At 38.2% G+C, this 26,807-nt stretch overlaps 3 protein-coding genes across 7 annotated transcripts in view; 2 read left to right on the forward strand and 1 right to left on the reverse strand.

Annotated features, from left to right (window-relative positions):
- Positions 1-2,513: 2,513 nt before the first annotated feature.
- On the forward strand, positions 2,514-6,392 carry si:busm1-57f23.1 (uncharacterized protein LOC368621 homolog). Its single transcript, XM_053340222.1, has 5 exons — positions 2,514-2,700; positions 4,527-4,678; positions 4,790-4,891; positions 5,188-5,435; positions 6,344-6,392. Exons 1-4 carry the CDS (start codon positions 2,613-2,615, stop codon positions 5,281-5,283), a joined length of 438 nt encoding a protein of 145 aa, XP_053196197.1. The 5' UTR covers positions 2,514-2,612; the 3' UTR covers positions 5,284-5,435; positions 6,344-6,392.
- A 2,427-nt stretch (positions 6,393-8,819) lies between these two features.
- rassf6 (Ras association domain family member 6) lies at positions 8,820-17,832 on the reverse strand. Of its 5 annotated transcripts, none has more exons than XM_053340315.1 (11): positions 17,753-17,832; positions 13,425-13,501; positions 12,724-12,802; positions 12,219-12,379; positions 11,417-11,511; positions 10,905-11,104; positions 10,677-10,778; positions 10,118-10,169; positions 9,913-10,031; positions 9,477-9,574; positions 8,820-9,207 (listed from the first exon to the last, which is right to left on the reverse strand). In XM_053340315.1, exons 2-11 carry the CDS (start codon positions 13,481-13,483, stop codon positions 9,132-9,134), a joined length of 1,041 nt encoding a protein of 346 aa, XP_053196290.1. In that variant the 5' UTR covers positions 13,484-13,501; positions 17,753-17,832; the 3' UTR covers positions 8,820-9,131. The 5 variants fall into 5 exon arrangements, with proteins under 5 accessions (XP_053196290.1, XP_053196289.1, XP_053196291.1 ...); XM_053340314.1 differs by having other exon boundaries at positions 13,425-13,498; positions 17,737-17,797; XM_053340316.1 differs by having other exon boundaries at positions 17,741-17,779.
- Positions 17,833-20,801: 2,969 nt separating this feature from the next.
- musk (muscle, skeletal, receptor tyrosine kinase) overlaps positions 20,802-26,807 on the forward strand; it is a 36,171-nt gene continuing 30,165 nt past the window's right edge. Inside the window, exon 1 of the mRNA XM_053340552.1 lies at positions 20,802-20,883. Within this exon, the coding sequence (XP_053196527.1) occupies positions 20,802-20,883 (82 nt within the window). The remainder of the gene's footprint in view (positions 20,884-26,807) is intronic.

The following is a 26,807-nucleotide window of genomic DNA, read 5'->3' on the forward strand; positions in this document are numbered from 1 at the left end:
TTATCGGTGTTTCCCCTGTCAAAGCAGTTTGCTCTAACTTCCTTATTACTTATTTTCTATCTCTCTTATCACAAAGCTGTAATGTTTTGCTCACGATTGTGGACTTTATGTTAACAGTTAGGGTTCTATTCAGCATATGCATATCATAAAACTTTAAACAGGATGTAAATCATCTTCCTCTTCCACATTTACTGTTGGTTGATAACATTTTAGCGCCTAATTGTAATAAAAACAGTTAAAGTTGTAGATTCATAATAATCTACTGTATGTTGGTCATGTTTTAATGTACGACTAAATACTAAATCAACAGGTTGTTGCTTAAAATCTAAATTTCTTAATGGTGATAATAAAGTATGGAATACATGAACAGTTACTGTCAAGATTCACACCAAAGCAGCCGCAAAATATTGAGTAAAATCAACACATGACTCTTCTATGGCACACTTGCTCTTGTCACCAGGCCACTAATAGCACGCTCTCAAATTTAAAACTGACTGCTCACAATGTCTGCTTATTGTATTCTGGCTTTTCTGTCATTAAACTCAACTGGCTGTGAAAACAAAATAACTTTGTCTGTCTGACCACCTGTTACATTATGTAATATGGTGTTGCTCCCCTCTGCTGTCCATCATGACTCATTACATACCTAAGACAGAGTATACTGTGTAGTATATGGTAATTTACATGCACACCAGAAACCTCAGGGAAACTCTGAAATCAGCCAGTACTGCTTTTTAGTCTGATTACATTCAAACTAAAAACGTAACCTTATTTGCCTTGTTTGTGGTCATCTTGTTACTGTATTTGTATTTTTTGTATACATTTATATGAATTAGTATAATGTGCATGATATATGTAAATTTCCGCAAATCAATTAAAAACTCGATTCTGAAGCACTGTGGAGTTTAAACCTCTTTTAGCTGTTTATTTTGTTTTAATGACACATTTACTATTTTCATCTTGTTTCCAGCAGCAGCAGACGGCCGTAAACAAGCTCAGAGGAACCCACTATACACTTCCTGCCCAAAACCCTAGTGGCAGACTGACAAATTTAGTGAGAATGACTGACGAAGAGTAGGACATCTACTTAAAGAGCCAGATATTTTTCTCAGCAGCTGGTGGAGGCCAACACAGAGCTAATAGTAGAGTGAATATTGAGCTTACATTCATCTGGTGGGACAACTCCAAATGAATGCTAATGTTACTTTGGCAATTTTTCAGGACTTTGTGTGGAGTTCCTCTGCCTCCCAGTGGACCAAACAAAAACACATGTTGCAGGCAATTGGCTAATGCTTTTTGATTAAAATCATAGAGTGTAGGCCTATTTTTTCAGCTACTGGCATGCTACCAGCATTGATTAGAATCTGATACAAAGCTGGCACCCCATACATAAAGATTAGAATTCAATACTGATACATTTCTGCTTCCATTACTATGCAAAAAAAGGGCATGCTAAAAAAAGAAATGTCAGTCAGTCAGCCACCATATGTAAACAGAGCTCATTTAATCCTCTCAGTTCCATTCGCTGACGTTTGTGTGTTCATTCTCTGCAATCCAAATAGTGCAGATCCTTTATCAAGTAATAACACAACAGTTCTGGGCAGGATGCTGATGTACCTAGAACTCATGTGTTATGTGTCTCTGCTGTGTGCTATCGTTCGCACTGTGACTCACCGGCTGCCAAACGATTTTACCAGCCGAGAGTTTGAGTCACATCCCCACAAAAGTGCCTCGTCCGCTAAAGAAAAAAGACTCAATGAGCATGCACACATCCACATAAACAGATGCAGATGAAGACAACACGCCCGCACGTCACACATGAATGCAAGTGCACAAAGAACACAGACACATCAACGCACACACACAATAGCACGCATCATCACTCACATACACACACACATCAACAACAAACCTCCCACCTACCTAGCCCCACTCTCTCTCTCTCTCTCTCTCTCTCTCCCTGTCTCTCTCTCTCTCTCTCTCTCTCCGTCTCTCTCTCTCTCTCTCTCTCTCTCTCTCTCTCTCTCTCTCTCTCTCTCTCTCTCTCTCACACACACATAATCCAAAGCCGCTGATGGCTGTTAAATCCCTATATGGCGTCATTACCAGTCAGCGGGTGGGTGTGGTCTTCACCGCTCTGTTAAACATACCACAGCTTAAATACTGAACAGCCACTGCCATTCACAAACAGTACCCTGTCCTTCCCTCCCTCCTTCGCTCTTCCACATTAGGTCTCTCAGTCTGCCTCACCAGTGCTCAAGGATTCAAAGAGTGGAAGTCCTATTTTTCCTGTGTCAGAAAGGTAACTTGTTATAATGTTTCTCTCTTTGTACCTATTTGTCATTTTTGCAGCATTTTGAAGTCTTATTTTTGAATATATGGCAAACTGGTTTATGATAGGCCTTTTTTTCCCCAATAACTCTCTTCAATGTGTTTCTTTTTTCCTGCTATTTTGGTGGATCCAGAAACCATCAGTGTGTAGCTAACACTTCAGGACATCTGGACGAGTTGGCTGGCAAGTGGTTCAACTCAAATCATCTGACCTTTTTAAGGAGATTCACTTATAACAAGTCCTTGTGAGGAGCAGCGCACACTGTGGCCAACAATTGAAGATGTCTCTTCCGTTGTCAGTGGTGATATGTCTGTCAGCTATCCAGCTGTGTATGGGAGATCAGCCTGTGGAGGAAGTCATCACAACAAGTAAGTAGAGATAGGTACAAGAAATGTGAAAAAGTGTTGGCTCATAGAAGTGGAGTGATGCTACTGAAATGCAAGTGAGATAAGGGAATACTGTAAGACATAGAACAAACTTTGTCTCACTTTCTTTTAGATAGTTTAAAAAACTGCCTGGATGATACTTTTGAGGTATTTTTTTTCATTTTGGTAACAAGACTGTCTAAAGTGATGTATCCCATAATTCTCATAGTGATAAAATGCCAGGAACTAACCATCATCCACCACAAGCTATGCATCTTTTCATAAGATAAATGAAACCACAAAGCAAGTCATTTACTCTGTGGCAACTTTCTATTTGAACATACCTTTATTAACTGCAGCCAAAATAATAACATGCTCATTTTCTGTTTCTACATTTAATATTAAGGCAACCTTCTCTTTCAATAAAATATTATGAAACAGCCCTTTACTGTTAAGCACCCCTGAATACTGATGAGTGCTTTATGTAAGGGTGATCTGGATAAAACAGTTTTTTTTAACATCAAGCCCAGTTGAGTCAAGTGAAGTAAATATAACTGAGTGTGACTGATCATGTTGTAATGTGTGGAACAAAGCAGGGCTTGCAAGATGGAAAGAGGGGGTTTTATAGACATGAACAATACAATACATCTATGCTACAATGACAGCAACAAAGACACCTGTGTCAGAACCATGACTAACAATCTAGACATAGAAACCAGCCAAACAAAACATTTGCAACTCTGCCCATTTGATTTGGTGTGAAATAACATGTGTTTGGAAAGCATTTTACAGAGGAACAACAACACACAAGATATGAGTATAATAACTATTCAAATTAAATACACGACAGCTCAAGGCAAAGGCAGGGAAGTCAGTTACTTTATCCCTATCAGCCAGGAATGTTGAGAAACAGGAAAAGCACAAGTACATGTACAGTAATGCTGGCAGGTATGCAAGAAGAAGACTGTCTTAGCCCAGCAATAAAGTGATTCCACCTTAAATCAGTTGGAACAATCAAATATAACAACAGCACTGTGCAAACATTTCATTCTCTGACAGGATTTGTTTGTATGACATAATGGCAAAACGAGTCGCGCCTGTATGTACTCAGGAGTGCAGACAGTGACTCCATGCTGCAGTCTGGTTGGGTACAGTGAGTCACAGACTGGCTTAGCAATCAGTGGGAGAAAGTCATTGGTCAGAATGTATTTAATTTGGCAGAGTTGGATTTGGGAGTCATTTTTTTGGGAATGAAAAATAATCTGTCAGAGCTATTCACCAAATGTGTTTACAGGATAAACATCCCACCAGTGCAGTAGCAAACTGTGTGTTTGATTCAAATTGAATATTGACTTTAATTTGTCCACAAGGAAAAATGTTGGACTATGTTGGACTTCAGTTTATTATCAGTTTTACACTTGACTGTTTGTTGCCATTTAGAGGAGATGGCTCCAGATTTTCTATATTTAACTTATTGTCAGCAAACACGTGCAGAGCCAAACCAGCAATGAATTGATCCTGATTACAATATTGTTTGTGTATCCGAAGCTTGATACATCTTATTGTAACACTTGGTGGAGTTTACCTTTGATTTCATGCAGTTACGAAAACTGTTACCAAATTTAAGAAAAACATTTTTTTAAATAATTTATTGGATAGGCCAACCAATGTACAAGAGGTGTGACCATCCAAACTTCTAAACCTCAGTTGGAGTGAATGCATTAATATAAATATGGGTGTTCTTTTAATTGCACAGGTTTCTTAATGGACATCATTATGAGAAATACATTTAAATTGTGTTTGTGTGTGTGTGTTTACTTGCCACATAGAAAAAGTACCTCTATTGGGCGGCTGGTTTGAACGGAGTCCAGACTCAGCTGAGGTTCAGGAGGCAACTCAATATGCTGTGAAGATGTTCAACACACACTCCAAGGGCAAGAAAATTTTCAAACTGGTCACCATCACCGCTGCTCAGAGTCAGGTTGGATTCATCTTTTAGAAACAAATGAACTCAAATGCAACATATCACACATGTCACCACCATGCAATCCTATTATAGAGGCACAACATGTAATATTATTTGTCTCATTAGGTGACCAGCATGATCAACTTCAAGATTGATGCCATCATGGCAAAAACCAAGTGTCTCAAGAGTGAAAATCATGACTTGGACAGCTGCAGTCTTGAGAAGAAGGTAAATCTGTTTTCTATTTGTGTTTATAGAGTTGAATTAAACTTAGTGATATTTCTTTAATATGCAGTTTTCATTGTATTGTAACACATACAGCATTAGAATCATCTGTTGCACATATGCTTGTATTATATTCTTTCATAACATAAAGACTGTTGTAATTTGAGCCATTATTTGTCAAAGGTTCACCCGTCTTACAAATTTGAGCATACAAGCTCCATTATATGATTGCCTAAGCTACTCTGTTTAGATTTCCCAGTTCCTATAAACAACAGTTATTATTTTTTCCCTCTCCGCAGCATCTGAAGTGCCACTTTGAGGTGACTTGGAACCCCCGCAACAACAAACATGAGCTGCAGAGACACAAGTGCAGGAAACTAGTGGAGAAGGTCTAACTCTTTAAAAGGCTTAACTGTATTTCTCTGCATTCTTTTTTATACAATGTTGATGAGTTTTTTTTATGAACACATGTTTTATAGCTCATTTAAAGTGGTGGAGGGTTTTGGTAGAGGATGATTAATGAACAAATAAAATGTATTTGGAAAAGGTGAGCAAAACCATATGTTGGGTATTTGTTTGACATGTTTGTAGTTTGGAATTGTGTTGTATTCCTTTGATGCTTTATAGGGTTGCAAAGGGGTGGAAAATGTCCGGTAAATTTCTGGAAAGTTTCTGGTAAATTTCCATGGGAAGTTAAGCTGGGGAATTTTGGAAATATTCCAAATTGGAAACTTTCCATGGGAGTTATGGGAATTTATGGGAATTAATGGCAATTGAGGGTAATTTAGTGGACAGGTAATTGTTTAGTTATAAGCAAAATAATACAATTAAAACAGACACAATTAAAACAGATTCATTCATAAGTTGAACATGATCAAGTTGAACAATCAAACAGAAAAAAAACAACTGTGCAGTCCACAGGCTCAAAAGTCTGGCTTCAACTTGTGTGCTCTGGGCTCAAAAGTGTGGTCCAGAATTGTAGAAATCATCTGTGCATGTGATGGAGGAATGCACAGTGCATGTAGGGGGCGTGGTCTCGGTATGCACAGTGCATGTAGGGGGCGTGGTCTCAGCCCTGCGGTAAACAGTGTGCTATGTGAGCATGTGATAGCATAGATATTCAACTGTACTGCATGATATCTGGTTGTTTTAGTCAGAATTATGCTAAACTATTATTTTACACAACTATATTTAAGTTCCCTAATAACAACATACCTTCAGTTTAGTAAGTTCCCGGTTTATTCCTGTTAATTCCTGTTAATTCCCGTTATTTCCCATGGAAAGTTTCCAAGTTTGAAAATTGCCAGAATTTTGCAACCCTAATGCTTTATTTCTCATTCTTTTATTTTATGGAGAACATGTGATATCACTACTCAAATTTGTAATACAACTAATCTTTGCTGATATTTTTGGAAATAACTCATCGATCACTGGTGAGGACATTGTAGGCAAAAGGTGAAGAACACATGATTTGTTAATGGTATATTGGATGGTTGAATTTTTATATAAATGAATAATCAGTTATATACATACTGTAAATGACACACATTGCACACATTGTCATTCATTATGATTTTTGAGAAAACAGCTCATACTATCTTGTGACAGCAGAATTGCCTTCATTTTATTTCAAATGCCTGAAAAGAATGATAATAATCTATACTATGTTTATCCTGCATTGTGAATCTCGAGCATGTATCTGTTCTCACACATCACATCTTTTAACCTGCTGATAATCTTTAATCACAATATCTGAAAAGTCACAATAAAAAGTCATTTACATGTTATGCATGGTTTGGTTTGAATCACCTTTCCTGTACTATATTTAACCCCTACTATCACTTTCTTAATTCAATCAAGCATTAATGCCTTAAAATAATTTCAGGATTGATGATGTGTCTTTAATGACTTCTCTACTCAGACATGCCATCCCTGTGTCGTATCAGCACAGATGAATCTGTACTGGGTATAATGATGTCTTTTCCAAAGTTTGATGTGAAGGCAGTCATCGGGAAAAAATACAAACATATACTGATGGAAAATTGTTGATAATATTGTCTTGCAGAACAATATTTTTCAAAGGAAGAGACAATTTACTGTAATTTGACTTTTGTCCAGGATCATCACCTTCTTCCCTCTTACATGTCAAGAAGAGACTGAGCAGAACCTCATACAGGGTTAGAAATAATAACATCAAAGCTTCACTAATTAATATATTTTTTAATGTTAACAATAAGTTTATAACTATGTGTAACATCTGGTTTACACATATGATTTATTTCTGAATCAGAAAGCAGTAATAATGCACTATAGCTACAGTATTTGGACAAACTGCTCACTATTTGACTGTTATGTTATCACAGTTTGCACAAGGCTAAGAGGACTAACAGTGAACACACACAAACCAAAGTATAAACATCACTTTACATACATGAGCTGGTTCACAACCAAGCATTTCAAATGTCTTCTGTTTAAGGCCCAACTACTTTTTCTATTGCAAGTCTAGTCTGATGAAGCCAAAGTTGGACATGTATAGGTTTAATATTACATAGTATAACACTTTAACATGTTTCTTAGTCTCATTAAGCAGAGATGATTTTTTCCCTGTAGTATCAGTAGCTTTAGATCCACAGATCAGTTGATCAGAAATTCAACTTTCTTCCTCATTCATAAACCCCACATGAAATATAGAAAGGTAATGTTCATGTTATTATTTGGTATTTCGGTAAAGGTGAAAATGTATATACTATAATAGAGTCTGAATATTCTCTTCAGTTGGGGATTACTCAACCAAACATCTGTGGATCCCTTCCACAACAGACGGGGCTACAGGAAAGTCATGCTAAGTACACAATCTTTCCATTTTAAAACCTTTAAAAGTTTGGGTTCCTCAGTAAACATCACATGGAAACTCTACCCTTCAATAAAAAAAAAACAGTTAGCATTTATTCTCATTTTGTCATTCATCATGTCAAGGGAAAATGTGTTTCATAGCTGGGTAATATGAGGCTGTCTGGTGGTCTGGCAAGCGATTATAAAGTCTTTGCCACTAAACAGCTCAGGCAGCACTGGCACCGCTCACTCTGCACTGCACCATTATTTAACAATTAGGATGACAGTGTTTTCCACTTGTAGGCAGTTCTCTCCCCCACACCCGCCTATACACACACACAAACTTTGGTTTGTTTTGCACCTCATTCCAGTAGTATGGTGCACACTGCTGGAAACCACTCGCCTCCGGTTCAGAGTAGACTTTTAAATCAAACCATCCTGTGATCTCATATCATCACTTTGAACCCAGGATGTTAGATTTCTCTTAGGTAACTTGGGCAACACAATATTAAAACATGTTCGGATGCCTTCTAGATGTCAGGAATGACTGTCAGTTAAATTGAATCCAGTGATTTATGAGTAGTGACAGCAGAATGAGCACAATATCATTCACTGCATATCCTCATAATCCAGCAGGGTGTGTTATATTGGATATGCAGACTTATTATGTGTAAAAAGGGTGGTGCCCCCTATGCTGAAAGCCTGCTGTCAGATGCAATCTAGTAATGCTGATTTACAAACCATAGAATGCTTCCTCCATTGTCCATAAAATCCAAAATAACTATACAACTCTGGCTTTTTTGTTTTTTGCACAACAGCTGCATGGGTTCACCCAGCCTGATTGTCAAACCCTACCAAAAAAACAGCGCTGGCAGGAATTTGTCCAGTGGGGGTCACAGGAGGTGGTAGAGATGCCACCTCAACAGAATGTGGACCCCACACTCTGTGTTTTGTTCTTTGGTTAATTTGGGGTCTTCCAGGCCAGCCTCTTCACTTCCTGGGGAAGAAGCTAATCTAACCCTATAATTAACCTCTGTGCCTCTCTCCTGTGTCCCATTCCATTCCCCCCCAGATAGGAAGCACAACACAGAAGTGGTCATGTCATAAATGATATTTATTTACAATTATTTACAAAATCATCTGACAATTGTATCTTTTACTGTACAAAATTTCCAAAATTTGCATAAGTGACTCTGTTTGTGAGCATAAGGCTCGAAAATATCATGTACTTTGTTACTTCTTGGTTGTTTATTTGTAATGCCAACAGTACAGTATGTCATGTAGTGTTCTCACCTCTGAATTTCAAATCCAGACTTTTGCATTGTTGCATGTTCAATGTGTTTTTAAAGAAAATCTACAAACTTCTTCAGAGTTCTGCACATCTTGTGTCAGTCATTCAGATCAGCAGCGGTCAGACACTGGTCTCAATGTGAGGTGACATCTTAATGCTCAGCATATGGGAAAGTAGTCTGTGCTGATGATGGTACCTGACACACACACACACACACACACACACACACACACACACACACACACACACACACACACAGATACAAGCACACACCATGAATAAGCTGCAAATCAACTAAATTAAAAAATATATTGGCGCCATCACCTGGCATAAAAGTGTTACTACAATAATTTAAACACAGAAAATGAATATTGTCTAGGTAAGGTAGTGCACACTATCCAAATCAATGAAAGCTGACAGCATCCTTTAAGTAATAACTTGAAGTGTACAAAATCATATACTGACTTGCCAATGACCCTTTGTATCTCTCTGTTCTCCTCATCTCTGAGTTGCAGTAGAACGTGCTCCAGGATCGGAAGCTCCAAGTTCAGATACTGGGCTACCTAATGGAGAGGAAAGGAGAAGGACCAACATAATACAATTAATCAAATTTGTAGAGGATAACATTTAAATCAGACTGTGATGCATCACTGCATCAGTAAGATGCTTTCACTTGAGATTTTAAGTATTGTAGTAGTAGTTGTATTTGTAAACTCTCCAATCGATACTGAAACTGTAAGAATTATTCCAAGCCAATGATAGCTCTGTACTTTCATGGTAAATGTGTTTTATTTTAATATATTAGTATTTTGCCAGTACTTGCTCTAGATATTCTTGATTCATCACGTAAGTGTTTGAGTGTGACTCTTTAGCCCCTCTTGGGTGGGACTGTTGCACTCACATCATTGCTGACTTCTTCTTCATCCATGTCCATCAAAAAGATCTTCATGATGTCATCAGAGGGCCCCTGCAGTATGCGCTCCCATAGGGGCTGGTCTCTGTTACTCAGCTTCCTCTTTTCTGAACAGAAAGTTACAGATGTTACTGGAACATCTGACGTGTTTGTCTCACGTTGTCTATGTCTTTAATTTGCTGATGAGCCATACCTCCACTCTGGTGAAGACAGTATAAAGCAAACTCCTGGGGATCGTTCTCTATCTGCAGGATAAAATCACAGGGGAAAAAAAATACTATTAACATGTACAGTATAGTAAACACACAGTTCTGGTGGGCAGATGGAGGTCTGAATTTCAGGTGATTTTTTTTTCTTTTCCTCAGGGTTAAATTTTTTAGGAGGCTTGTAAAACCTTTTTTTCAGTTGTGTACTGATTATAAGTAATGATGAATATTTCTAGTATGTAGCTGGAGGACAAGTTGGATGACCTCGGTTTGGTGACATATTGATGAACCCACTCAGAGCCTGTTTTGGGATGATGATCATCTACCTGAATCCTTTCATTCTTAATACACTGTCTGTAATTACTAATTCCAGAAAGAGGAACATAAATATTAGGTATTACAGGTTTCATCCTCTGTAAATTTATAGTTAAGATTAAGTTTATCCAATGTGGTGCCACATACAGAACATACTTTTTCCTGCTGATTGATATTTTTGTCTATTTATACTTGAGTGATATATTCTGTAGCCTCAAGAACCAAACTCACCTTGAACTTGTGTAGTAGTTGTTCAATGACCTGGTCTGTGGTCATCCTGCTAGAAATACGAACTTTAGTTGAAGTACCAAAGGATGGAGTGAAGATAGAGGTCTGGAAAAAAAACAATAAGTGACTGGTGAGATGCAGTGCAGATGGGAGAAAAAAGAGAGAAAATCTTTTTTAGTAAAGTAGGGAAAGTTTGCGTATTACACAGAGAGATGTTGAGCGGAAACCTGCCTTATAGTTATAAAAGTGTCCGTTAATAGAAAAGCGATGTTGTCTTTCTTTCTCTCTCTGTTCCATTGACTTGCCTCTGCCCCTCCTCCTCTTCACCAATGAGGCATCACTCATGCAGCGAAACAGGTTTGACTCCGCCTCCAGCTCTGAGTTCTTGGGCCTCAGAGGACGCAGTGTGCTGGTCTCGTAAACAGCAGGGCCTTTGGAGTGTGCAGAAACACCCATCATAAAAATGCTCATCTCGCTGCACACAGTGGCTCCTAACATTTGACTTTTATGGAAAGTTGAAAATAGGGATTTAAAAGTGGACTGAGTGGAAAATCAGTCTCATTCTGCATCACACTGATTTCTTGTTTTGTTCCTACTTAGTAACAAACAATATTTATACAGCCTTCTATTAAGAACAGGTTCTCTGAGACTTGACATAATAGAATAGCCATAGTTAAAACTTTTAGTTGAGCTGTTAATGTTCTGAAATCCTTACAGAGAAATGGGAGAGAAAGAAAGAGAACCTGGTAGAGGAGTGGTGACAACTGTTTCCTGCGGTGTCTCAGCCATCTCGTCTATGTGATGAAGATCAACGTACTCTCCCCACCGTGTCATACCCCTGCAGAGAGAGAGAGAGAGAGAGAGAGAGAGACAGAGAGGAGACGACAGAAACATGTAAAGTCATCCTATAGCCACCTGCAGGTAGAAAGGAACACACAGTAAATTCAGTTTCAGACATTTTTTTAATCTTGACATGTAACATTTTTCAGCTCTAGACTTTATTGTGTAATTCCATTAAGGACTAAATGTACTGCAAACTAAGACTTGTAACAGGAATTTATTCAGGCTTACTAATGTAGAAATCAAGGGTTATTTGATGTCACTTTCTACAGTGTTTGTTTCACTTCAAAAAATATGTCTATATCATGAATCCTGAACCACATACTGTGAGAGGGATCTGTGCAAAAGCACAGCTTCACAACATCTTTCTGAAAGTCATATGTTGTGAGTCAAAGTGTTACCTTGCTTGGACAGTGAAAAGCTCCTAATCTGACATGTAAACAAATGACCCATCCACCCATCCAGAGCCCTACAGAAATAAATAGTACTTGTACTTTTGGTAATGTAATCTAAAAGGTAAATAAGTGAATCCAAATGTTTTATTGCTTATGCTGAGACTATCCTTTCACCAAAAAGTTTGATAGAAGAAATTCTGCTGACCAGAACCATATTCTGTAAACTTGTGAATACAAACAGTGCAAAGCTCTTCACATTTTGCTCAGATATTGACATAATCAGTGATATTACACAAAAGCTGAAATCAACCTCTTGTTTCCGAGTGGGCTGACTGGACTAGTGGGGTCAGGTGTGACCACAGGAGAAAGGGGAAGCATCTGTTTGTCATCCTGTATTTTCAGCCTGATGGGTCTTCGTACTCCCCAGGAGATATTCAGGAAGCCTTCAACTACGACCTCTCCATCACCACCCTGTTACAGAGACAGACCCACAGACACCTGCATGGTGTATAATTACAGTCATAGATCTCATAATTGTACCACTGTAGATGGCACGATAATGGTACTGTAGCTAATTTCATTAGCTGCTGTTTCATCGCTAATACATCAGACGTCAGTCTTCTAAAAATACCATTTATGTCGAAGTATACACTAAGATAAGATGAGAGACATGTTTCAGAGGAGTTATGACTTGCTCCAGTTATGAGAGATATCTGAAATATCTAATTAGAGGTCTGACAGAAGATATTTATTGGAAAATCAATCAACTGGAAAAACAAAACAAAACAGATATATAATTATAACATAAATAATACCTGTGAGTAACTGAGGTGCAGCTGAATCTGATCCTTCAGGAAGCAGTTGTAGGTATTCATCAGCGAGAGAAACTCTGCTCTAAAATGAATAGCAATGAATGACAAAACAGCACAGTAACACAGTGGAACTAAACAAGGATCTGCATTTGCAATGTTTTGTATTCAAACGTAAGTAAACCTTAAAGTCTCCCTCCATTCAAAAATGTTTTTCTTCTCGTTCTGACATTGATTGTTTGAGCTTCACTGTGCAGAATGCTGTCCGTGCAGAGTTTGACACTTTTCACATTAATCTGCTGAATGGAGAAAGTTTCTCTAAACTCACTGAAAGTCTGAGTTTAAGGTGTGTGCCTACAAGTAGGATTTGTGACATCACAACTTGTTTGCAGCCAATTGTAACTCAATGTGCAGCTCACACAAGTTAGATATGGAAACCTGAAGCCTCCAGTGCACACACAATGACACAGAGCAAAGACATCTTGTATCCAGCTGAGATTTTTAATGAAGGTTAATGCAACTTCAAGAATTTTAACAAGAAAAAAACATACTACACATTATTATTTATAGTAGAGTGTTTCTTACACACGTTAAAACATGTCTAGTGGGGATCTTTAATCATTTCGTAGTTAATCACTGAGCTTAACAGTGACCGCATCATGAATTGGAGTACTTTCAAGATTAAGACAGCATATAAACCGACTCACCTGGACAATGTCCTCCCTTCCCCTGCCTGGATCAGTGGGAGAAGAGCTGCTTCATTCATCTCTGGTTGTATCAACTACTGCAGAGAAAACAAACAAACAAGCAAACTAATCAGGTGCACAGTAGCAATATCTTCATCTTGTGCCGTCGTGTAAACCTCAGACATGGCTACATTTTGAGCTGGATGGCAGGAGACAAATGTTAAAGGGGGTTGACTTGTTGAATGGCACTCCGGTGTGCGTGTTCATGCTCCTTAGATAAAGGCGTATGTCAACATGGTGCAAGCACAGGCACTGAAAATCAACTGCACTGTATTTGCACAATCAACACAGTAACCACTCCTTCCAAAAATAAACAAATGCATATTGGAGATTCGAGTCTTACCTTCTCTATCATAGCAAATCAGAGCCCCCTTCTTGATCCTGTTTCTTTGTCTCTGTCCCTTTCTTCTTTCTGTGCTTTAAATATCTCTTTCCAGTCTCTCTCTCTCTCTCCCTCTCTTAAGATTTTGTGTTATATTTATCCTTCACCCTCTCTCTCTCTCTCTCTCTTTCTCTCTGGCCCTGCCTTTACTCTTTCACTTTCTTTTTTTGTGCTTGTCTCCAAGAGATTTAATAACAGTACTCCACCCAGTGACCAGTGATGACAGTGTAGACCCAGCCATTTGTTTATTCTTCGGTCAGAAACACTGAAGCCTGTGCCTGTTAAAAGATATTGTTGGTATATCCACGTGGCCTTTCTTTCAACTTCTCTCCTTTTTCTTGCTTCTTGTCTTTTTCTTCTTCTTTTGCCACTTTTCGCTGAATGACACAGCAGACTGAGACACGTTTTTTGTTTACCTCTCTCTCTTTCACTCTTTCCAAGTCTCTCTGTCTCAGCCTGTTTGCTGGTAAGAAATATCTCAGGTATTCAGCAGCTGTTACACCAGTAACCTCACCACTCCCTGACTTTGACTGACTCAATCTTGTAGAGTGGGACAGAGCATTTAACCCCAGCAAGAGCAAAATTTAAAGGTGCAGTACACCTACTTCCTAAACATTGGAAAATCCCACAGTATCAATCTAAAACTAATATACGGTACTGATCATTTGTTAAGGATTATATTTCACATGTGTGTATCTTCCATATACGATTTAATATGTAAAATTTGTTCCACCTGTGATAAATTCATGTGTATTTTCTACAAGATGTTAAGAAATACAAACTGTTAATATTTCAGAAAATTTCATACAAGGGGAAAAATACTAGTATTTAAAGTTCATTTTAATGTTTACATCATGTGCAGCTGAGGGAGAACAAGATGAAACTAAAATTACACTGACTCATGTTTGTATGTATGATAAAGGATGAGTCATGAGTGCAACTGAGTAATTAATTAATAATAACTTATAATTAATTGAGAGGAAGGTTTAACTTGTTTTTAAATGATTCTTTAGTTTAGTATGTAATACTTCTACATAGTCAGTCTGTTTGTGCTACTTGTGTAGAGACACTCTTATCTGCCTTTATTTCTGGATGTCAACATAGTTTCAGAGGTAACTGACGAGGGGCAGAGCATGCAGACCACTACCAACTATTTAGAGCTGCACATTTGCTCATTTGTAAATCCTGGTTTTACACAGTGACTCCCAGGTGTGCATGTTTATAACTGAACAGTCATGACAGAGAGCATTGCTGGACAAAACCAAATGTACTCTTACATAATAAAGTTTAATAAAGGTCAAAAAAGCATAGAGGAGGAGTTGGAGAAGGGTAAGAGAGGACATGGCAATGACTATAAGAGGTCACTCTGGTCAGTAACTACTGGATGATGATGCGTTCATGCTTGCTTTATGTAACTAAACAAGCTGAGTTGAATTAGTAGTCTTAATAATAAGAATAATCTGTCAACATTTTTTTTCTATTTTTGGATAGAATAAAACAGATGCTGTTGCTGTGATTCATTTGTTTTTAACTCTGTTACAGCAGCTTTCATCATCTATGTTTGAGGTCATCATTTAAATATTCTCATGCACATATGCTACTTCACAAGCTTTATCTCCCCGAGAAAATGTACCCTCCCCCCCATACACACACACACACACACACACACACACACACAAACGCAAGGTAAAACATTGTCCATAATACAGCGGTAGATTGGACAATTCTGGTTTGGCTATGTTGGTTGTCCCTGTTTTGGCCTCAGATTTTTGTTCTTTCTTTGTCTCATGTGATGAAATATTGAAGGATATTGTAAATGTTTTATTAATTTCCGGAGGACGTAGGATTTTTTGTTTTGTTACTGTGTCTCCTCACTGCAGCATAAATATGGAGGAAAAGCATAGAAGAAAGCAGTAAAAAGGATTATTGTGCTGTTTTTGGTACACTGTGTGCATGAGATGCATGAAGAATCATGTCTTTCTCCTCTAACTTGAACTGATGTGAGGGATTCACTGTGAGTTTCTCAAGCCTCGACATGTAGGTTTAAAGGCACCCTGGAGCAAATACATCAGACCTGTGTGTGTGTCATTTGTAAATCACAGGCATGTCACAAGTTGAAGCCAACAGTAAAGGAGAACTGCTGATAAAAAGTCAACATTATAAAGTCAATAACCTGTGAGTTCATGTTGTGTTTGCAGCAGCAGCCTTACTATTAGCACAAAGAGACAGCTCTAAGCCTTGAAGCCAAAGGCTCCCACTAAAAAAACCCTGAATTTTTCATTGTCATCAGCTTTAAAATAAATATGTTCTCGATGAAAAAACATATCACCTTGTTAAGAATGATTTCAATCATGTGCCATTCAGTGAGCGGGCTGTACACATGTGGGCTGTTCCACTTCACTTCTAGTGAGGTATTGCTTCAGAGTTTAAGGTTTCCCTTGCAATTGTTACAGCTGCTGCTTGTGAAGTGAAAACAAATTAATCAAAGCAAACCAACTGTTAGCAATGATGAACGAGACCAAAAGTCTAAATCATTACCCTGTGATGTTAGTTAGACAACTGATTTGTTGGATGGATAAAAAATTGAGAGAGTTTGCTGTTCTTCGATAATTACCACCAGTAGACCCAACTGTTACAGTGCAATATATATCAAGATGCTCTAACTTGTGGACAAAGCAGTCATTTATAGATTCATAGATAGATGTTAAATAACTATATGATGCAATATTCAGAAAGGTGTTCTCTGGCATCTGGGGACCTCCACTGGTCCTTGAAGGGGTTCCAGGGGCTCCCCAGCAAAAAGGGGAATAATTTATTTTCACTATAATTCCATCCATAAGTAACACAATGACAGTATTTTAGTCATGGGTTTCATACACTTTCTGTAATAAAATATCTAAAAGCAAAAATCTTACCAGATGGGAGACCCTGGGATAAGAGCTTATCAGATGGGGGTCTGTGGTCTAATTTGTGTTAGTTTATGTCCTTGATGTGACAAAGTTTGAGAAGCACTGCTCTAGGCTATTTAAAACCATGCATAATGTATTTCTCAGTCAAAGCCAGAAGACCACACTCATTGGGAGGGTGGAGCAGAGGCTGCAGTGTATGTACAAGTAAAATACAAGTTTAGCATTGTCAAATTGTGTGTAGCCAACAGGAAGAAAGCCAAAGCCAAAGTACACTAAGACACGCCCAGTGTCTCCCTGTACCGCCTTCCAGTATGTCACCCATCTCCATTTCCTCCTTGCTCTATTCCTTTTTATCATTCTTTCTTTGTACCGTATTCTAGTTTCTGACACTTGCGACACACCTGTGCCCCTCACATGCACATGTTTGACCTAAATATGTAACATTAGCACAGTGTCCCTCTGTTCCTCTGTTGGACTCTGTTTGATTTGAATACAAAATAATTTACTATGTTACACTAAGTCACTGACAGTTCTGGACACAAGTTGTCACATGTGTTTTTATCTGTTCGGTCTGATCAAAGTAAAAGAGGCCCATAAGCTGAATTGTTATACTTGATACACAAACTTATGAAAAATGTTGTTAATTCTTCCAAAGTTCACACACAAACAGTGTATTACTACAACATACGTAACTTTTAAATGGTCACATGAATCCTTGATTGTAAAATCAATGTTTGTCTCAGGTTACGGACAATGAAAGGAGATTAAGCAGTTTGATATAGGTAATATCAAACTGATTAACTCTATCATGCGGTTAGACTGAAATGCCTTCAATCTTGTTAATTAAAATGTTATATCTATTTAATTCAAGCACAACTTAATTGTATTAATGAATGTTGTTACTGGATAAAAGAAGCACCTTTAGCTATTTTACTTCCATAGTACAGCACACGTTAACACACTAAAACAAAGATGATCAAACATACATTTAGTCCTACCTGGCCAGTCTTTCAATCTCCAACCAACTAAAGGTGGTTCACTTCATGTTTGAGGTCTTCTACCTTTTGTGTGTGTGTGTGTGTGTGTGTGTGTGTGTGTGTGTGTGTGTGTGTGTGTGTGTGTGTGTGTGTGTGTGTGTGTGTGTGTGTGTGCTCATAGGTCCAGAGTACAGTGCATGTGGTAGGAGGTAAGCTCACTGCAGCAGCTGGTTAATTATTGCAGGGCACGTTGAGACAGTGTTGAGAGGGAGGGAGGGGCTGACTGACTGACACCAGATATGACTGCCTTTTGTGTGTGTGTATTTGTGTGTAGGTGTGTGTGTGTGTGTGTGTGTGTGTGTGTGTGTGTGTGTGTCTAGAGAGGAGGGTGGGGGGTTGGTATTGTGAGTAAGGGGGGGAAGTACAAGTTCATAGAAAACAATCCAGGAAGACTGCCTAAAGACAGACACCCAATACACATAGTAATCAAAGAGTAAAGTAACCTACACACACATATGACTGCCACGCACTCACACTGCATCCTGATTCAGGGCAAACATTCCATGCTGCCACACCAGGGCAGGTGTTTCAGGTAATCCTGGTGGTAAAGCTGGTGTGGAGAGAGCTTGAGCTCTACAGTTTTTATATGATAGAGAACACATGCTAATTCTTAATGTTTGCTGATGTTAATGACATGATAAAGATTAAGCTTGTTCTCTATGTTTGTTCCCTATATGGACAACAATCTTGCTTACAGAGCAGCTTCAAAGGAACAAATAGAGCTTCTGACTCTTGATGGTAGGATCTTTTACAGAGAATAGTGCCATAAAAGATTCTGAAATTGTTCTCTGTTTATAATATTAAAAATGCTCCATAATCTAAATCAAGAATACATAGTTTCTGTATAGGTCCACCCTCAGTCAGGAGTTGTTGTGTGATTTTTTTGCAGAAGTATTTGTCAATGACAATCATTTGCCCTTGCATCATCAGATAACTAAAGAATATAATGTATGTATAAAGAATATACACGACGATGGGATGCATGTAATCCAGCTCCATACCAACAGTAGGGTCCATGATCATGCATTTGACTGCAAATTCAAACTTCAGCTGAGTAAATAAGACATCTTTATGTTCTTTTAATTGTGTTTGCTAAATTTAGTTTATGGGATAAGTTTCCTCATGCCATTTGAATTCAAGAGCAGTTCATTTCTTTGTCAGCAGAGGGAGTCACAGGATCAGTACACATGTCCAGAATTATACTGCTGAGTCAGTGGACCCTGGCAAAGAAGTATACAATATAAAAAACAGAATAGAAGATACGTACAACTGTTGGTGAAATGATTTAGTACCAAGCAATCAGATCAACTCTTACTCATACTCTAGGTATTTTTGAAGATATAGAAGGGGGTGAACTGGGGAGTATCAGGAAAAATAGTTTCCCCATTGGTTTACTGGATGTATTTGAGATACTTCAGAGGTGTACTGCTTTCATTATGAAATGAAAACAGTTTAAACAGCAAAATATTGAAAGGGCATATTTGCTTCTTTAAATGTACTCTTATTTTGCCATCTGCTATGCAGTAAATGTTATTCTGTGTTATAGCATCACCCAGTGGTGAGCAGGGTCATCAATGAAAGAGTTGACACTGTAGCTAGATTGTCCTATGTATAGCATGTGTCTGATTTTATCTAAGACTTGCTGGTGGGAGACTAAAGTCAAACAAAGGTAAATATATATTGCCTAAAAAGAAGGGGTATCATGCATTATGTGGACCTGGTTTGGTTTAACACTGGGAAAGAAATACACTATTTTTGTCAGATAACAGGACAAAATACATAACATCACATATGATGGTGAGATTGCCATATACTGTATGTTGTTAGAGAATTTTTGTTTATAATTTAAAAAATCAAGTCAAACAATCTTGCAAATAACTTAAACTTTTGTTAACTCAACAGCTACTGTTTCCCCCCTTTTTTAAAGCTCTGGGCTATAGTTTTTTTCTTACTGACAAAGTGAAAGGCTTACAGCCTCCTGAGGGAGTACAATAGTTGACTCCATCCAAAGCAGAATGGATAAGTAGCAAATGAACTGAAATGCCATTCCTTTCCTAAAATAAAACAGGACATACAGGCTGGCAACCAACAGGTGGACACAAAGGCTGGTGTGTGTGTGTGTGTGTGTGTGTGTGTGTGTGTGTGAGAGTGTGAAATGTAACAGTAAATATATTTCATGTGAGCAGATGTTTTGATGTGGTGTTCAATTGTTAATGTATTATTCATATTGTTTATTTGCATATGACTGCATGTTATGAATAAAGAAAGTTACTGATATACTTATAATGTTGTGACCTACTGTATTCAACAGTATTATCATGACACTCTGTTCTTGAAAGTAACTTCTCTTGTCTCCATTTGATGGGTGATGTGACAACCCATCAAGTTTGTACTTTTGTTTCCTTTTGGTGTGGTGTAGTTCTGTATTACTATGTTGTAGCTTGGACCAGACTGAATACAAATTGGGTTGGGGAACTGCAACAAAAAAATTGTACTGTATATCAATGAAAAGTGGATTTGTTTTGTATTGGAATAAACAGCAGTCCAGTTCAGTTCCTGCTATAGCCGCCTTGAGAGAAATGTGACTTAGCTTCCATACCACTAAAAGAGCTAAATCATGAATGGGGCTTGTTTTTCTGGTTGGATGTATAAACAGTGGACTGTCTCTATTGTTGATTACTGTGACTGTGGGTAGCCTTCTAGAACTGGAGCCTTTGGAGCTTTAAACGTTGCTCCAAAGCCTGAGCGACTGTACATGAGGACAGCGAGCAGCTGCCACTGTCCATCACAAGGTTAACACACACAGACACACACATACACACACTTGTACACACACATAGTGAGTGAGCTGGTCTGTGTTGAGCACAGAGCTCATGGCTGTCCCTGGCTAAGACACACGCAGACGCACACACTGAAGAAACACACCAACAGAAGTGTCCCCTGACTTGTCATGGGAATTTAACTAATTACTTCAAAAAGCTTTGTCCAGATGGATCATTCTAGAACCAAGATGAAGCTTGTGGAGCCCATTTCAGTCTTCAAGATCCTCTTCCTGCTGGTTTTGGTTTCCTTAAGTTATGGGATACAGAGAGGTACGTGTACTATAATGGCACTCAATGAGTTTTTCAGAGTGACTTCACAATATATTGTCACAAAATGATTTAAACGTCAGGTATTGGACACAAAAACAGCATGAATTGTGTAGACAGTACCTTATGTAATTGCATTATCTGTTTCTGACTGCTGTCTTGTGCTTTGTAAGTTCTACTAATGATAACAAAAAAAGTAAAGCAGGATATACAGTATGCTTTGCATGATCTTCTGCGTGTATGTGTGCACATGTGTAAGCCAATAATAGGCTGAAAATCACAATGATGAATAGATCAGGCAAAAAAAGATATCCTAGAGACCAATTTTTAATATGGCACCTGTATGTTTCTGTCTATAAAGCAAGATGAGTTCCCCCACATACTGATATCACCTGTTTCCCACTGTGTCCTGCAGGGAAAAGGAGAAGGTGTTTATAGACCTACACAGTGTAAATCTGACTAAAGCTATATCCTTCCTATATCCTTTTGGCAGCATGTTGTGGAGGTGGTTAGGAACTAGTCATTACCTCAGATATCTATATTTCTCTGCCCCATATGCACCACGGCTGTGCAACTGTGTGAGCAGCCTTGACATGTACCTATATTTTTGGAGTAACAGAACTCAGAGGCTTTAATGGATGTAATAAACACCTTATCTATTGAATTTGATCAACAATATTTATCATGTAAAGAAAATAGATCCAAAAAATGAGGAAAGCACCTCATGACTCATTAAAGACTGTATGCAGTTCAACTGTGACTTCAGGATTTCAGGACATGTGAGATGGGCACCATATCCAATTCTGGCACAATTTTACAGTCACAAGCACAGGACTGCAGAGCAGACCAAAGACATATAATACATGTTTTATAAGTACAGATATACAATACATGCTGGTGATTGGCTCAGGAAAACAGGTGCTGTAGATGCCGTCACATTCTTGCTGGGCTTGAAATTGTAAATGGTGAAGTAAGGCTGAGTTGGCATGGTGTTGGGTTGGATTTGGCAGATGATCATACTCTGCATATCAGTGATTACAAGGTTGAAAGGAATGTGAATTGCTGTTTGAAAAGCAGCTACTGACAGTGTTTTTGCAAAAGGTAAATTTTCATCATTCAAGGGGGAAATCCATCATTGAAATTTAAGACATACCTGTACTTCCACACACACAGCAGCCTGCATTGTGTTGTGAGTAGTGGAGTATATTCTCAACCCTATATTCAACTTAAGGCCCACTTCTGATCGTTGGTTTCTGAACATTTCTGAGGACCAAAAAAACATGACAAAAAAGGAGAAAGAATAAACTATGTTGTAAATATGTTGTATGCTACTGTCAGCTCTAGTGTAAATGCTAAATAAATATACTACTTACCCTCAGTGAAACACTTGGGCTTGCTTCTGAGAAATAATAATATTAAGTTATGGTGGGATGGGTGAGAGAGAGACAGAGTAGCATTCAAAGCTGTTTTCAGTTTGTTCCTTGCCTTTGATTTTGTGACCGCTCCAAACAGAAATCTAATTGTCCATTTTGACCGGGAAGGATATTGACTAGAAGCCGGTTTGCAGAATGAAGCAAGGTCAAATGGTGTTTCACTTAAGAGTGAAAACATGTTAAATCATCCATCCTTGAATCTTCTGTTCCAAAGAATAAGTTGTTTTTTGAAGTCCTCAATTTTGTCTGAAACCAAAAACACTGTGCTGTTTCTGCCTTGCATTGATATATTAGGGAGAGGTAGGCTAGTTATGCACAAACATTACCATTAGTGTAATGCTCAACAAAAGGGGAATGCTGCTCTTCCAGAAATGTGTTTGCTTCTTTTCGCAGTTCAAAAAGGTAAATAAGGACACATCCTCTTGAAAGCCACCTTACTTTACTGTGGTACAAGAGCTGCAAAAGATCTGCCCTCTTTTGAATCTCTTTGACACCACCATGATGTATTCCTGTCACTGATTCAGCGCTGTCTGTGCAAACACCTGTATACTCTTTCCAGTTAAGAACTTTTTCTGTGAAGTAATCATCAAGGCAGGGAGTTACATTTTCTGTAGTAGTTCTCGTGGGAAACTCTTTGCGAAACAGTTGATCCTTGTGAAGATTACTGTCTCTGCAGTATCTTACAAAAACAAACAATAACGCAGTATTGCTAATGTCAGTCAACTGGTTCAGCTGTATGGCATACAGGCTTGCCTTAATTCTTTCCACAAGTTGGCTTTCGATGTCATTACTCACTTCAGTACTATAATTCTTCTGCTCATGGTGTCATTGGAGTGCGGTATTGACTGAATTTTGGTTGCAGCTGCCTCCCCCACTAACTTGGCACATATCCATGGTGTTAGGCAAAATAAGCTGCTCTGTCATTATGGGGGGTTTCTTGCTACAAGCTACACAAGCATTGACCTTATAGCTAGCTGTCAAAGTGGCTTTTGACTGAATTGTTAATGTTGTGATGATTTTCTCTTGTGTCTGAAGTTTGTTCCTTTTCCTTAGAAAATATGTTTTGGTTTCCCAACACATCCCAGGTGCTTTGTGTGTAAGTGTCTTGGGAGTTTCAATGGTTTTAGCGCTTCATTTAACAGGATTTCACCACATTCAGCAAACGTTGCATTTGGCTCAGTGTCACTGCCTGCCAACATGAATCTAAGTTGATGTTTTTCCTCAACACACACTTATGAACTTTTACTGTTGCAGGATTGTCACCCACATCACATTTATGTTTAAAAAAACAATCCATTTTATGTCACTGCATCTGAGGTAACGTAAGCTAGCTAACAGTAGTAAAACATGATGATGTGTCCTGATTGGCATGGTGACATTCAGACATGGTGGTCATTGAAATGGTGCATTTTTTATTTATATTCATCCTTGAGCACATTTAAATATAAAAATAACTAGGTAACTAGGTAAATTACAAAAAAGAAACCCTAACCATGCGTCTGTGGCCCACTAGATGGCACTATGAGGCCCACCAGTTGACAATGGCTGCCATATGCTTCTATCCTATAACTTTCAGCTTGTACCTCCTCCTAAAAAGGTTCCAAAGGTTAATGTTCCTGTTAATTAACAGTTGAATTAGTAAGCTTTAAATCCATATAATTCACAGACATAAGACTGATTTCACTCTCAGAGACAAAGCAAGTGCTTCTGACATTAGTGATGTTTGTTTTTTTAATTTTCAAGTTCAATCATCTGTGAACTGATTGTGTTGTGCTTGACCACAGTTTTAACAGATGTGGCTTCAAATTAAACTTTTGCAATATTGGATTGACACGTACTATAAAAGTGTGTTATTGTATTATTATTACTGTTGTGTGTGAGATGATTGCGGTTTTGAGATGTGACTCAGCCAAGCAAAGTTGAGTTGGATGACACAAAAGGATTCAATTTTGTGTGTTCTGCTGGGCAGAGCGGGCTATATTAATTGTGTTTGATTTAATTTGAGAAGAGTGCAAGCAAACACATAGAATAGATGTTGATCTGTTTTGCACATGCAGCAAATTAAAAGCAAGTGAAAAGGAAAAAAAGGCTCATAACCTTATGCGCCAGATGGTTTGTTACACAAAACCATCTGACAAGTTGTCATTGGAAACTGTTCGGAAAAGAGCAGACACTTTCAGAAAATACTTGACAGGTGATTGGATTAGCCATCTGTCTATCATCATCTTACTTTGCAAACTTTTGAGATTGTAAGAATCCTCATAAGATGCTGATAGGACCAAACCACTGGTAGTTTGTACACAAGTGCATGTCTTGCATGATCTTGTGATGTGAATCCAGCTGCCTCACAGGATAACAATGGCCAGTGGTCAGCTTTCATTTTCAAGCTTTCAGAACAATGAACTAGTGGCAGCATAAGCCAAAAATATATTACAATATACTTAATGCAGACAGCACAAAACTATTTAGAATCAATATTTTCTGTAAAAAATAATTGTCGTTTATAATAACCCATAGTGAACTACTGTGCTGTGAGCAAGTCAGGTCTGCAAATTGTTCTCTAATACACAGCATGTAAGTTAAATTGTTTTATATTCTCTTGACGTAATTCTTTGCAATATGACTGTGTGTACTGAACTAGTACAAACAATGGATGACTGCTAACTCTGCTAACATCTGATCTTCTGGCCACAAGGACAATTGCCACAAGAGCAATTCTGTCTTTGTTCTTTTTAAACCACAATGAAAGTTTAAAGTAAAAAAACTTGTGTGTAGTCTGCATGATAGCGTGAGAGGGAGAGAGAATACGGTTCATAATTTGCCTCAGAGTAAGGAAAAAACCTGGAGGATAAACTGCAAATCAAAGCAAACACCAAAAGGAACCAAACGAACTAAAGGATGTTATAAGTTATGAACGGAGGGCAGCCATTTAAAAAATGGGGGAGGTTATTTCTGCAGGGATCTACGGGGTATTGGAGTAAATAAAACACAGAAAAGACACAATCAAACATTGCGTGAGAAAGATTTATTTAGAAATCATCACAGAAAAAGACATCTGCAAATTGCACTAGTTAAAAAAGACATATGGTCACCATCATGATGGATGAGATGTAGTATGCCAGCAAGTCTTCTCTTAAACTAAATTATTAAATACATGCATTGGTAAAGAACTGCAAACTAGCACAAAGGAACAGCTTTTAGCTCTTACTGTACCATATGAAACGCTGGAGGACTTATTTGAATTGACGGATACAGGAAGGGCGACTTTCAGCCAAAGCAAGTTAAACTATTGGTCAACCTTCATCACTCAGTCAGTCAGTCACAGACTTTCAAAACAAGTTTCAAAACAAAGAACCACTCACAAAGTCTACTCTGGTGAGCCTCTTGTTTGGTCTAAATAATGAGTCATGTGGCTGAGCCATAATGAAACCTTTACTGGTCAGATGTGGTCCATCTGCTCAGGCATAATATTGGCAATAATAAAATGACAATTGATATGGGCAACCCAGCTTGTGTAGCATAACGATGTGTAACCTCACAAAACAAATATGACAATCATTTGTCATAAATGTAGTCTCTGACTAAATGCAATGCTGTCATCATGAAATAAAATAGCAAATCATAATTTTCATACTAGACAAAAGCTTTCATATGATAATCTGGAAATATGAAACATGTTTATAGTCAGACATTGATCTGATGCAATTCACACATCAGACACAACAGTCAAGATTTCATACCATGACACTATGTAAATGTTCATTCACTGCAATTGGAGATTGCACATTTTGCTTGTCGTCAGCAGCTGCCTCCTCTTCTTGCCCCTATTCTCCACTGGAAACAACCTGCTCATCTCTCTGACTCTTTCCTTCTCCTCTTCTTGGACTGTTAATGTTATCAATGCAGCTAGACATGCTAATGCTAACAAGATTTTGCATAGCAGCGAAATCAATATTTTGAATAAATATGTTAACTTTTTGTAGCAACAATTTCGAGATTTTTTTCTTTTTCTCTCTGACTTTTTCTGCTCCACCTTTTCATTTTTGGGACCTTGATCCATTTGTATAAACTAACTGTAGTGCTTCCTACACCTGCCTCAGTATGCCTGTTGACAGTTGGGACCATGTAACCCACAATTAGATGGGCTGTTTCAACATCAAGTGAGCCAAAGTTTCCCCCCAATTTTCCCCCCACATTACTGGTGGCCTTGCAGCCCACCAGGTTGTCCGGCACATTTTGCGTCTGCCATAATTGCAAGATTGCCAGTCCGACTCTACAGATAGCTCATCTGTGAGGCTGTACTTAGGCACAGCAGTGTTTTGAGCTAAATGCTACATGCTAACATGTGGATGCTTACAGCATGTTCACAATGTATTCGCTCTTTAGACTGTAAAAATGACTTAAAGCAGGTACTATAATAAGATATTTTCACCTTAGTTTGACCTTGGCTGAAATTGTACCTCAGTGCTTGAAACCATATATTTTGACCTCATG

The sequence above is a fragment of the Scomber japonicus genome, chromosome 19 (genome assembly GCF_027409825.1).
Source record: "Scomber japonicus isolate fScoJap1 chromosome 19, fScoJap1.pri, whole genome shotgun sequence".
Taxonomy (NCBI): domain Eukaryota; kingdom Metazoa; phylum Chordata; class Actinopteri; order Scombriformes; family Scombridae; genus Scomber; species Scomber japonicus.

Coding starts and splice junctions, on each gene's coding strand:
- si:busm1-57f23.1 (XM_053340222.1), top strand. CDS start 2,613: ATGTCTCTTCCGTTGTCAGTGGTGATATGTCTGTCAGCTATCCAGCTG. Junction 4,679..4,789: donor TCACCGCTGCTCAGAGTCAG/GTTGGATTCATC, acceptor TTGTCTCATTAG/GTGACCAGCATGATCAACTT. Junction 4,892..5,187: donor GCTGCAGTCTTGAGAAGAAG/GTAAATCTGTTT, acceptor CCCTCTCCGCAG/CATCTGAAGTGCCACTTTGA.
- rassf6 (XM_053340314.1), bottom strand. Junction 10,170..10,676: donor AACTACTACACAAGTTCAAG/GTGAGTTTGGTT, acceptor TTTATCCTGCAG/ATAGAGAACGATCCCCAGGA. Junction 10,032..10,117: donor CTGTCTTCACCAGAGTGGAG/GTATGGCTCATC, acceptor CTTTCTGTTCAG/AAAAGAGGAAGCTGAGTAAC.